The 12,699-nt window shown below is 38.4% G+C and overlaps 3 protein-coding genes across 3 annotated transcripts in view; 2 read left to right on the top strand and 1 right to left on the bottom strand.

Moving 5' to 3' along the window:
• The window catches only part of LOC306649530 (phospholipid-transporting ATPase ABCA3-like), a 119,975-nt gene extending 112,171 nt beyond the window's left edge, over positions 1-7,804 (top strand). The window contains exons 26-32 of the mRNA XM_079120538.1: positions 1,042-1,167; positions 1,394-1,588; positions 3,162-3,349; positions 3,981-4,151; positions 4,552-4,742; positions 7,135-7,208; positions 7,571-7,804. Of these exons, the coding sequence (XP_078976664.1) occupies positions 1,042-1,167; positions 1,394-1,588; positions 3,162-3,349; positions 3,981-4,151; positions 4,552-4,742; positions 7,135-7,208; positions 7,571-7,696 (1,071 nt within the window). The 3' untranslated portion in view covers positions 7,697-7,804. The remainder of the gene's footprint in view (positions 1-1,041; positions 1,168-1,393; positions 1,589-3,161; positions 3,350-3,980; positions 4,152-4,551; positions 4,743-7,134; positions 7,209-7,570) is intronic.
• Positions 1-12,699, bottom strand: part of DNAH3 (dynein axonemal heavy chain 3) — a 463,090-nt gene that overhangs the window by 406,282 nt on the left and 44,109 nt on the right. The gene's annotated exons all lie outside the window — the stretch shown is intronic.
• The window catches only part of LOC306649531 (phospholipid-transporting ATPase ABCA3-like), a gene marked incomplete at its 3' end in the record, with an annotated part of 134,728 nt that continues 131,858 nt past the window's right edge, over positions 9,830-12,699 (top strand). Inside the window, exon 1 of the mRNA XM_079120539.1 lies at positions 9,830-9,945. The remainder of the gene's footprint in view (positions 9,946-12,699) is intronic.

Raw genomic sequence — 12,699 nt, forward strand, 5'->3', positions numbered from 1 at the left:
AGGTCTAAATCAGGAAAAAAGTTCAAAACCCATTGTTACCAGATGGAAGTCCAGAGTCCAGAGTCCATTGTTTGCCTTCTCCACCCAGGACCCATCCTTTCTCCCTGGGGGTTGTTATTCCATATCCTTCAAAAGTATTCAACCTATTTTGCACTAAACTTGAGTGAGATCTGTAGTTGAGATAATTAAACCAATGTTCATTTCTTAGTTTTGATCAATGTACCAATGTTATATAGGGTTAACATTAGGAGAATGGTAAACTGTATACTGGAACAGTGCTGTAACTATTTTATAATCAAAATTCTTTTGAAATAAAAAGTTTAAAGTAAAACAAGTTTGAAATAAAAAAAGAACAATGGCACAAGTCAAGAGTTACCTTTCCACTATATGGAATGCCCTACCCATCTTCTCTTCCCATTGAAAGTCTTCTGACAAATTCCTATTTTATTTTTTTCAATTTAACTCAGATATTTCTTACATAAAACTGCTCCTGGTTTCCCTTTTTCTCTGAGAAATTAGAGTTAATTTTTTCCCTATTTTAAGAATCTCTCTCTCTCTCTCTCTCTCTCTCTCTCTCTCTCTCTCTCTCTCTCTGTCTCTCTCTCTCTCTCTCTCTCTCTCTGTCTCTCTCTCTCTGTCTCTGTCTCTCTCTCTCTGTCTCTCTCTCTCTCTCTTTCTCTCTCTCTCTCTCACACACACACACACACACACCTTCTAGAATATCTAGAATATACTTTGCTATTAATAAGTGACATTTGACCACAATTACTGGCATTTGTTGTGACTGCAGTTTTTTGTGGTCTCCACCTTGATGAGCACATACTGCTTGCTCATGACTGGGAGCCTAGATTTTGAACTTTGGGAGTAGGGAGTAAGTTTGCATATGAGAGCTGCAGCCATGTGTAGGAAGTCTCCTGGAAATGGTGCAGACCTTTTGTATTACATCACTGAAATCATCCTCCTCTTTAGCCTTCTTGAATTCATCCAGTCTATACTAGATGCCTCAAGGGTATCCACCACTGATTTTTGTCTTGAAAACAGAACAGAATATCCAAAGAATTTTCGGGAGACTCTGAAGATGAAGATGTACAAAATGAAAGATCGAGAATTATAGACCAGCCTCTTGAATCGCTGAATTCCACGGTGGTTATTAAAGAACTCACCAAGGTAACATGGTTCAGTGGTCAGCAATGCTGGCTTCATCCTTGTGGTTCTTGTGGGATCTATGGGTATTCTCCCGGTAGATCCTGTGAAATTGTCTGAGGCAGTAGGGTTCGTGGTGGCCAGAGGTATTGATTGTATTTGACAAATATTCATACACACACACACACACACACACACACACACACACAAATACACATATACACATGTATGTGTTTTCTTTATTTTTAAGATATATTTTCAATTTCCAGCCATTCTGGCTGTGAGAAATATCTCTGTTGCCATCAAAAAGGAGGAGTGCTTTGGATTGCTTGGATTAAATGGGGCTGGAAAAACTTCCACTTTCCAGATTTTGACTGGAGAACAGATTGCTACTTCTGGAGATGTGTTCATTCAAGGCTTCAGCATCACCACAAGTCTCCTAAAGGTAAGGTGCTGTTAGCGTCTGACGTGAGAGGCTCGATGACCTGGGGACTGCCAGTAAGAGACGTAGGGAGGGAGATCGCAGATGGCAATCATTAGAGGCACTGATGTTGATTCTAGGGGCTTGGCCAGTGCATTTTAGAAAGAGAAGTACATTCTCAGGGAAAGACACTGAGGTAAGAAAACTACTTTACCTTGAGAAATCTAAGTCAAGAATATCTTTGAGTGAAAGACAAGTTCTCTCAACAGTTCCTCTAACATAGTCCAGATAATGTGCTTGGTCTATAAAAAATAAATTAGACTTGTAGTTTCTGGTCCAGTATTTAAGAAGCTTGGGAATTGCTGCTCCGATCCTAACAAGTAAAAATCTGAACAAACCGAAAAACAACTTTTTTTAGATCATAAGAGAAGTGAGATTATAGGGCAAAACACTGCCGCCAAAACTGGAGAACACGAAAAGTGAATACAGAGAATCACAACTTATCTGAATCAAAACTCCTGAGACTCCACAGTGACTGTACCACATTACATTCCCTCCATCAGTGTTTGGGGATTCCAATTTTTCTAGTATTTGCTGATATCATCATGTTCATCTTTGATATTGATTTGGGTTTATTTTTGCTCTACTTTTCCAATAATCATGTAATGCTATAAAATTGTCTCTGCATTGCTTTATCTACATCCCACAAATTTTAATAGTTGTATTTTCATCATATTAAAAATATACTGTAACTTTTCTTAAGACCCTCTTTTTGGTCCATGGAGTATTTAGAAGTAGAATGTTCATCATTCTCTGTACCGTGTAAAGACTCTCTTTATGACTACTACGCGACTGAAATAAGAGTTAGGATCCCAGTTCTGCCCAACTACACTTTAGGTAATTCTCATAAAGTCACATTACACACAAAAGGAGAGATGGAGGGCCCTGTTGATAAGCCATCCGTTTATCATCAGTATCAAAAAGTAGGATTTGAAGAAACCTAACTTAGGTATCGCAATCCTTCTATATCTTTGATTCTGATATCCTGGCATCCATTGGGACTGAACTCACACAGCTTATTAGAGAAAATAGGACCCCATGATTCAAAAAAATTCACCTAATTATTACCACCAGACTTATTACTACTAATTTTACATCTCTTTTGCTGCTTAGGGTAATTGGACTTCTTTTAGGCTTATAATGAGTATAGATTGAATCATTGTTAGACTAGCCTTTTTCTTTTGCATTCCCCTTCAGATAAATAATGTACATGGTGTATTCCTTTAATTTTTAATATTTTAAATTTATTTTGGATATTGACTGTGGTCTATGATAGGAAGATAACTTCATTTTATGAAAACTTACCCTAAATGCATACATTTATATTATACACTTATAGTTCTAATACATGACAATAGCTTCTAACTGCAGTGAATCGGTAACCACTGAAGGACAATAAATTCTTTGTGAGAACTCTATGGGACATCAAACTCTCTTACAGGAATGGCCTAGAGAACTTTGTCTTTTATATCGTCTGTAATTACTCCATGCTTAATGAAGTAGTCCATTTAGGCCCACTACTATTCTCTTATTTTAGGTAAGGTCAAAAATTGGCTATTGTCCACAGTTTGATGCCTTGCTGGATCACATGACTGTTCAGGAAACAATGATCATGTATGCCAGGTTGTGGGGGATCCCTGAGAACACCATCAACTATTATGTGAACCACCTTTTGAAACTGCTGAATCTGGAACCCCATGCTAACAAGCTTACTTATACTTTGAGGTAAGATACTATGCTGGTTCTCTCATTGCAGCTTATTTTTTGAGCCTCCCTGTGTTTCTGCTCTTTGAAATGAATACTCACATTAACCTGAGCTCTACTGCCAACCAATAATGACTGTGAAATAATGGTTAGATGCTAGCATGGTTTAGACGCTAGCAAGAAAGCTGCGGAGATGAAATTCGCAAACCTTCTATTTGAATTGTAGCCCTTGAGCTACAAAAGAGAGCATCTCTTTCCCTATTTTGCTATGGTTTTTTTGTCTCCTAAATAAGCACAGATATGAGATTCTTTGTATTGGCCCAATTACCATGTAATCCTGAGGAATTCCAAGAATAAGAACATAAATTTCACTGATAATACCATCAAAATGAATTAGGTAAACAAAAATCATCTTTCTACATTTCATAAGAAAATGAATTGATTTTTATATCTGGATTTGTGTCTCATGTCTCGACAGAGTGACATATAACTAGCATTTTTTAAAATCTCTGCTGTTTCCTGTGACTCAGTTTTTGGAAACCTGAGCAAATTGTTTCCTGTAAATAACAGATATGTATCCCACAGATGCATTATGTATTAAATCACTTTTATGTGCTTCTTCCACTTTTTCTCTCCTTCCTTGGTCATGAAGTGGAGGAAACAAACGTAGGCTGAGCACTGCTGTTGCCATAATGGGAAGGCCCTTAGTCGTCTTTCTGGATGAGCCATCCACTGGCATGGACCCTGTAGCCCGGCGCCTGCTCTGGAACGTAGTGACAAAGACACGTGACAGTGGCAAAGTCATCATCTTGACCTCTCACAGGTGCGGCTCAGTGGGAAACCTGGTTGAAGACTGTGAAGAATTGTAGTAACTATGAAGGGAAATTATTTGGGGACAAGAATACTGGACAGTACATTTGCCAAGTATGTTGGAATCCTAATGAATTGGAATAGCTGGAATCTTTATTTGGTTAACTAATCAAGAGTGTGGAGAGGGCAGGAAGTTCAGATATTCCATTTGAGGATTTGGTCCTCTGCTACTCTGAATTTGAAAATATCTTCATTTCCTGTGCTCCTGATGATAGGCAAATGAAACTTCCCATCTAAAAGAGAATCACAAAATTAGGGGTGTTTGAATTACAGAATATCCTCCATTGAAGATGTTTTCAGCCTTGCATTGTTCTGGTGTCTTGTTTTTTTTTTTTTTTTTTTTTTTTCCCTAGTATGGAGGAATGTGAGGCTCTCTGTACCAGGCTGGCCATCATGGTGCAGGGAAAGTTCAAATGTCTGGGTAGCCCTCAACACCTCAAGAACAAGTTTGGAGACGTTTATACCATGTTTGTCAAGTTCAAGAGTGATACAGATCCGGAAATAATAGAGGATTTTAAAATATTTGTTGCTGATACTTTCCCAGGTAAGTTAAATTGGGCTAACTTTGTTAGCGATATGTTGTCATATTTGTTGTTCTTGCCATGCATATATTTTGTGTTTCTAACAACTGTTTCCTATGCATTATTACTATTTTCAACCTCCCTTCAATGAGTTCTTTTGGAGAATTATATCCCTGGTAAATCTTTTTATCTGGTTATGCTAAGAACTTTTCAGGAAGCAAAACAGAAGTACTCACCAATCTCTTGTCATATGACCTATTATCTCATGTTGGAAAATTTAAAGTCATAAAGTTTGAGAGTAATATCTATTCTTTGAACACAATTTGTATTAGTCTACCATAACTGCCACAACAAAATGCCACAGACTGAGTGGACTAAACATTTGTCTTCTCACAGTTCTGGAGGTTGGAAGTCTACTATCAAGATTTCAGAAGGTCTGGTTACTCCTGAAGTCCCTCTTCTTGACTAGCAATAGCCTCCTTTTCCTACTGTGTACTTCCTTAATGGATCTTTTTTCCTATCCACACACATTCTGGGTGTATCTTCTTTTTCTTAAAAGGATACCCAGTCATAGTGGATTAGGGGCTTCACCCTATGACCTTATGTAAACTTAATTACCTCCATAAAGTCCCTATCTCTAAACAAAGTCACACTGGGAATTAAGGCTTAATATATACCATAAAAAGTCTTAAGGTATTTTGTCTTGTACTAAAAAATGTAATTCTGGCCTTTTGTTGTCTTAGGATGTGGGTTAAAAATGCAAATAAGATCTATCAAGTGTTTCTCTCAAGAATACTTTTCCTTCTGAGTAAGAAATTCAGTAAGCACTTCTCTGCCTACATGGTACAATGCAAAACACAGCCGCTACTTTTTTCTGTCCCTTTCCTCTCTAAACATAAAGCCGAGGCATATCAAGGACTTCAGTGATTGTGGGTTTTCATCTTAGCTTTGCCAGGCTGAATAAAATATAACAGAAATGTCTATTGTGAGTTGGGTTAAGGAGTAGGAATTTTATCTTCTAGGTAAGGAAGATAACATGATTGATTATATAGTAGAAATGGAGATTGGAAAATAGATAAAAAGAGATGGTAGAGCAGTTTCGGGGGAAGGTAATCAATGGTCATTCTGATTATGAGGTGCCTATGAAAAATGTTAATGGGCAAGGTTTCAGTATGGTGGATTAGAAAAAATCATCACTCACCTCCTTCTCTACAAGTTGGAAGCAAAATGCTAGAGAGCTGGAACTCAACAAGGTGGGTGACTGTAAAAATACTAAAGTTCAATAGTGGACAGAGACTTGGAGAAACCCAAATACTTTGGATAGTAGAAGAGAGGGTGAGAAAGAAAGCACCATTATCAAATACACAGCAGCAAGAAAAGGGCAGGGGTAGTGGAGAAATGGGAGACCCAGTAAACACAAATAGCCCAGAAATTAGCAGAGTGCAGAAGGGCAGTATAAACATATCTGATATGGAATCTGCATTATAGGCTGGTGCTGGAGAAATTCTCTGTACTTCTCAAAGAAGTACGTGGATCAAAAGGAAAAGGATGAGAAATGGTACTCCAAGCAAATGGACTCAGGAGTAGCCATGTTTATAGCCAACAAAACAGACTTCAAGCCAACATTGGTTAGAAGAGATAAAGAATGTCATTATATATCAATGAAGGGATCAATCCATTCAAGAATATTATGATTATAAATATATACACACTAAATGTTGGAGCACCCAATTTTATAAAACAAACATTACTGGACATAGAGGGAAATGGACCCTGATACAATAGTAAAGGTTGAATTAAGTACCCTAGTCTCACCAACAAACAGATTATTCAGACAAAAAACCAACAAGGAAACATCAGAGTTAAATTACACTACAGAGCAAATGGAACTTTTTCCAAAACAGATAGTATTTTATGCCATAAAGTGAGTCTTAGAAAAATACTTCAAATTTTTAAATAATTTCTTGGAATTTATCAGATCTTAATGGACTGGAACTAGAAATCAACAGTAAGAGAAACTACAGAAATTATACAAACACATGGAGATTGAATGATTCATTTTTGAATGAACAATGAATGGGTCACTGAAGAAATCAGGGGTGATATTAAAAGATTCTAGAGCAAAATAGAAATGGAAACATAACAGACCAGCATCTGTGGAATACAGTGGAAGCAGTACTGAGGGGAAAATTTATAGCTGTGAGCGCCTACACTAGAAAAAGAGTGATCTCGAATAAAAATAATGTAATGATACATCATGACATGTATAGCAAAAAGTGGGTTATTGGATCATACTGCCTTTTGTATGAATCCTGTCCATTCCCCTCCACTACATTTAACATTAAGTAAAGGTAGCAATATGTAGCAGTTTTTAAATCTGTAAAATTATTCTCCTGTCCTGTTTTCCTTTCTTAGGTAGTGTCTTGAAGCAGGAGCATCAGGGGGTCCTAAACTTCTATATTCCCAGCAAGGAAAATAGCTGGGGAAAGGTAATGGTAGAAATCATGCCCTTCTAACACTACAGGCTATTAATGCTGGGAAGTATTTGGGATTCTGTCATGTGGAATGGAGTATGAGAGCCTTCAGGCTACTTTTCAAGTACTCCTTGAGTTTAATAACTGATTACTGCCCCTAAATCCTATTATTATCCCACATCCAAAAAGAGAATGGAGTCAGAGAACTCCTTCCTCTCTTTTTTTTTTTTTTCTATTTGTTACCTTCCCCTTCTGTGGCTCTGGCCCTTAGCATAAACTTGACAAGAGTTGTGGAAGAGCTGAGGAGGCACATCTGGGTTGGGTGCTGGAGGGGAGATTGCAATGGTAACTACACATTTGTATTGTTGTTGTTGAAGGTGTTTGGCATTTTGGAGAAAGGGAAAGAGCAATTCAATTTAGAAGACTATTCAATCAGTCAGATAACACTGGAACAAGTCTTCCTGACCTTTGCTAATGTAAATAGACCAGCAGGTGGCTCCTAAAAAGAAGTTCCATGAGATTCAGTTGCCACCAGTCATCTGGAGACATAAAGGAACATTCCTTTCTGTGTATGTCTTGGTGTAAATATATTTATGCAATAAAGATTTTTCCCAAAGAGAAAGTTTGCCCCCTTCTTTGCAGATTTAGATGAGTGGCCTGTATATCTCCCATGTACAGATCTATAGCCATTTGGTGAAATGTCCTGTTTTTCCTCCTAGAAATATGAAAGAGCAGAATTTATCAGGGTGAGGACAAGGACCCCTCTTCCTGAATATTCTGGACATTTGAACAGAAACATGGAAAATAATGGTGCTATCATTTGAGACAGTCTGAAGAGCAAGAACATATTTTAGCAGCTGGTTATGGATAAGAGGAGTTTAAGGACTGGAGCAAATCAGCTTCCCAAGGACACACACACACGTTTATCTTGTAGTCTAAACTCAGTATCAAAGATTAAGATGCAAGTTGGATTACTATTTCTAAAACTCAAATCAAGATTCTATATTTGTAAGATAATCTTTGCACCAAGAACATTTAGTGTTGAAGAACAGAAAGGAAAGAAACCCATAATCTAAAATTAGTATTTTCTTTCCTATTCTTGGCCCACCTCTAAGAAGAAAAGAAGGGGGAAATTAAAAGAATACGGGGATCTCTTCTGCTTCTTTTTTGGGCAGAATGGTTCTCCGTAGGTTTCATGAGAAATCAAATCTCATGGTTAGGTGAGTACACAGGTAGATGGGCATAGTTGAAATGTAAAATGAAGAGTCTTATGAAGCTGCTCTACTTTGGGGGTCTTGTTCAAGGTTTTTTTTTTTTTTTTTTTTTTTTTTTTTAATCTTCAGTTGGTTATTGTAATAAAGTGAAAGTCTGAAGTTATTCTCTATTTCTCTTATCTGTAGTACAGCTTTCTTTGACTTTTATTCTCATACTTGCTATGGATCTCTGGCAGCTGATCTCATTATTTACAAAATTTGTTCTAAGGTTAATGAAGGGAAGGGAGAAGGAATGGGATAGGGAAAGACAGTGGGATGCAATTGACCTAACTTTCCTATATACATATATGAATATATCACAATGAATCATGTATTTCCATAAGACGCTAATTAAAACACACACACACACACACACACACACACACACACACACACACACACACACCCTCTATAAGTCAAGAGCAGAAAGACCAGTAGAGGGAAGAGAATAGTGGGAGGGAGATACTGGGAACTGAATTAGAAAAAAATCATATTCCATGCTTTAATAATTATGTCAAAATAAATCCTATTTAAATTCATAACTAAAAGAACACCCTCTCAAAAAAAAGTTCCCAGGTTGGTCATCTTTAAAAAGAAAAAAGGAACCATTACCGGGTTGCTGACAGGCTTCCACTCAAAAGCAAACGACCGAGGCACCTACATTACTCAGTGGGAATCCGCACTTATTTGGGGAAGGGGGACAAAATGCCATGAACTGTCCCTGAGAGCCGAGAAGCCCCTGGTCTTACAGTATTCCTCTAGCGCCCTCTCCTGACAACTCTTGTCAGTTCAGTAGTCCTGCCCCATTTGGTGTTAAGAGGCAATAAATTCATACCTAACACAGTGCGGGAGTGAATTTGCCCTGTAACAGAACCCAGAACCTGTGATTCTAACCGCTGAGCTTCTCGGGAGGTGGTTTGGGTAGGCCAAGAGCAGGGAGCGTTGAGAACTTGGGGAAGACATGTTTGAAGCTGGAGTCAGCCAAGTGATTGGCAGTTCAGGGTAATGAGGTCAGAAAAATCGGGTAGAGTCCCAAGTGTTGAGTGTTGAGCACAGAGGGTGAAGGGTTTGGTCAGCGCATGCTGACGAAAGGGACTAGAAAACAATGGCCTTTGCTACTAGTGGGCTAGAGCTTGTGGATCTACATGGAGGTTAATGGAAGCAGGCCGGCGAACTGGAGCTGCAAGACAGGGGCTGGAACAGGCAGTGGAGTAGGCTCAGGCTTCAGGGTGCACGGGCGGAGGAGACCGAGGTCCCTCCCCGACATGTGCCTCTCGCTCCGCCCCCCCTCCCCGCCCGCGTCCGCGCCCGCGCTTTTGATTGGTGCACGACGCTGAGGCCACGCCCCTGTATGCATCCCTGTCTTTGATTGGTGCGGACGGCCGAAGCCACGCCCCTGCCCTCGGGCGGCTGCGCGGCCGCAGGCGGTTGGGGAGGGCGTTGGAGAAGGTGACGTGCCCCTCAGTAGCAGAGGCACAGGCGGTAGCGAGCACTGAGCGGTGAGTGTGCGGGTCTTGGGGAACCCTCCCTGCACCTCGCAGAGCCAGTGGAGCCGCTCTGCTCTGCCGCTGCCCCGGGTCGCCCCCGCTTTTAGCCATTCTGTGTGTGTGACGGTGTCAAGACACCTCGTGTTAGCTTTCATTTGTATTTCACTGATAGCTTATGATGTTAAGGTGTTTTTCCTGTTCAGTTTTTTTTCCCTTTCAGAATTAATACTGGCTTGTAGCAGTGTTTTATATACTCTGGATACAAGTCTTTTGTTAGATATCTGTGTTACACATATTTTCTAACAAGCTATGATTTTTTTTTTTCCGGTTTTAAAGTTTTTTTTTTTTCTTATTTTTAAAAATTGTTTAAGTTGACAAAATGTATTTATCATGTACAATATGTTTTGAAATACATACCCATTGTAAGATGGGCTAAGTTAAGCTTAATACATGTAAACATCACATACTTTTTGTGGTGAGAACGTTTAAACTTGCTTTTCCAGCGACTTTCGAGAATATTGTTATTAACTATAATGACCATGTCATTTAATAGGTCTCTTGAACATATTCCTCCCATCTGACTGACGTTTTGTATTCTTTGACCAATAACCCTCTGACCCCCACCACCACACCCAGCCCCTGCTGATCACCATTCTTCAATTGCAACTTCTTTAGATTCCATGTGTAAGTGGGATCCTGTGGTATTTGTTTTCCGTGTCTGGCTTACTCATTTAATGACCTCCAATTCCATCCATATTAATAAATGACAGAATTTCATTCTTCTTTATAGTTGAACAATACACACCACATTTTTAAATTCATTCATTCATTGATGAGGACTTCTACTGATTACCTATTTGGATACTGTAATAGTGCCATGAATTGGGATTTGCAGATCTCTGGTGTAATGATTCATTTCTGTTGAATATAAAACTAGTAGTGAGATTGCTGGATCAAGGTAGTTCGAGTTTTAACTTTTGAGGAGCTTTTGTACTGTTTTTTGATAACGACTATCTCTCTTTTTTGATAAAAGTCACATTAATGGGTATGAGGGGATAGATCACTTTGGGTTTAATTTGAATTTCTTTGATGATGTTGGGCATTTTCGATGGATGTTAGTCATTTGTATGTCTATTTAAGAAATGTCTATTCAAATTATTTATAAGTCTGATTGTTTTCTGTTGAGTTTCTTATCTACTTTGAATTTTAACCCCTTATCAGATGTATAATTTCAAAGTGTTTTTTTTTTCCATGTTGTAGGTCCTGTCTTCACTCTGCCGATTGTTTCCTTAGCTGTGTAGAAGCTTTTTAGTTTGATGTAATTCTATTTGGGGGTCTTGTCAAAATAAATCTTTGCCTTTTCCAGTATCCTGAAGCATTTCCTTTATCTTCTAGTAGTTTCATTGTTTCATGTCTTACAAAAAGTTTTAAATGCATTCTGAGTTTTGATCTTTATAACTGATGAGAAATACAGGGTTTAGTTTCATGCTTCTGCTTATGGATATCCAATTTTCTCAGCACTGCTTATTGAAAAGACTGTACCTTCTTTGATGCATGTTCTTAGCACCTTTGTCTAAAACCAGTGGCTGTAAATGTGTGTATTTACTTCTGGGCTATAGTCTTTGTGTCCGTATTTATGCCAGTACCATACTTTGTGGTATATTTTGAGGTCAAGTAGTATAATGCCTCCTGATTTATTCTTTTTGCTAAAGATGGCTTTGGCTATTAAACCTTTTTTTTTTTTTTGTGAGTGTGTGTGTGGTTTCATATAAATTTTAGGATTTTCTTCCTAGTTCTTTGAAGAATACCATTGATCTTTTTTAAAAATTTATTTATTTTGATTCATTGTACACAAATGAGGTACAACTGTTGTTTCTCTGGTTGTACACAAAGTAGAGTGTAATCATACATGTACATAGGGTAATGATGTTTGTCTCATTCTGTTATTTTTCCTTCCCCCACCCCTCCCCACCCCTCTTTTTCTGTCTACAATCCATCCTTCCTCCATTTTTGCCTCCCTTCTACCCCCTCCCCCCCATTATGTATCATCATCTGTTTATCAGAGAGATCATTTGGCCTTTGGTTTTTTGGGATTGGCTTATCTCACTTAGTATGATATTCTCCAACTGCATCCATTTACCTGCAAATACCATAATTTTATTATTCTTTATAGCTGAGTAATATTCCATTGTGTATATATACCACAGTTTCTTTATTCATTCATCAATTGAAGGGTATCTAGGTTGGTTCCACAAACTAGCTATTGTGAATTGAGCAGCTATGAACATTGAAGTGGCTGTATCTCTGTAGTATGCTGATTTTAGGTCCTTTGGGTATAGCCTGAGGAGTGGGATAGCAGGGTCAAATGGTGGGTCCATTCCAAGTTTTCTAAGGATCTCCACACCACTTTCTAGAGTGACTGGAAAATTTGCAACCCCATCAGCAAGAGACCTATTTTTCCCTACATTCTCACCAAAACCTTTTGTTGCTGGTATTCTTGATAGTAGCCATTCTAATTGGGGTGAGATGAAATCTTAGGGTAGTTTTGATTTGCATGTCTCTTACAACTAGAGATGTTGCACATTTTTTCATATATCTGTTGATTGCTTGTACATCTTCTGTGAAGTGTCTGCTCATTTCCTTAGCCCATTGGGCTAATTAGATTGGTCTAATTGTATTCTTGGTGTAAAGTTTTTGAGTTCTTTATAGATTCTGGAGATTAGTGCTCTATCTGAAGTGTGGGTGGCAAAGATTTTCTCCCACTCT

The sequence above is a fragment of the Sciurus vulgaris genome, assembly GCF_902686455.1.
Source record: "Sciurus vulgaris genome assembly, chromosome: 18".
Classification (NCBI taxonomy): domain Eukaryota; kingdom Metazoa; phylum Chordata; class Mammalia; order Rodentia; family Sciuridae; genus Sciurus; species Sciurus vulgaris.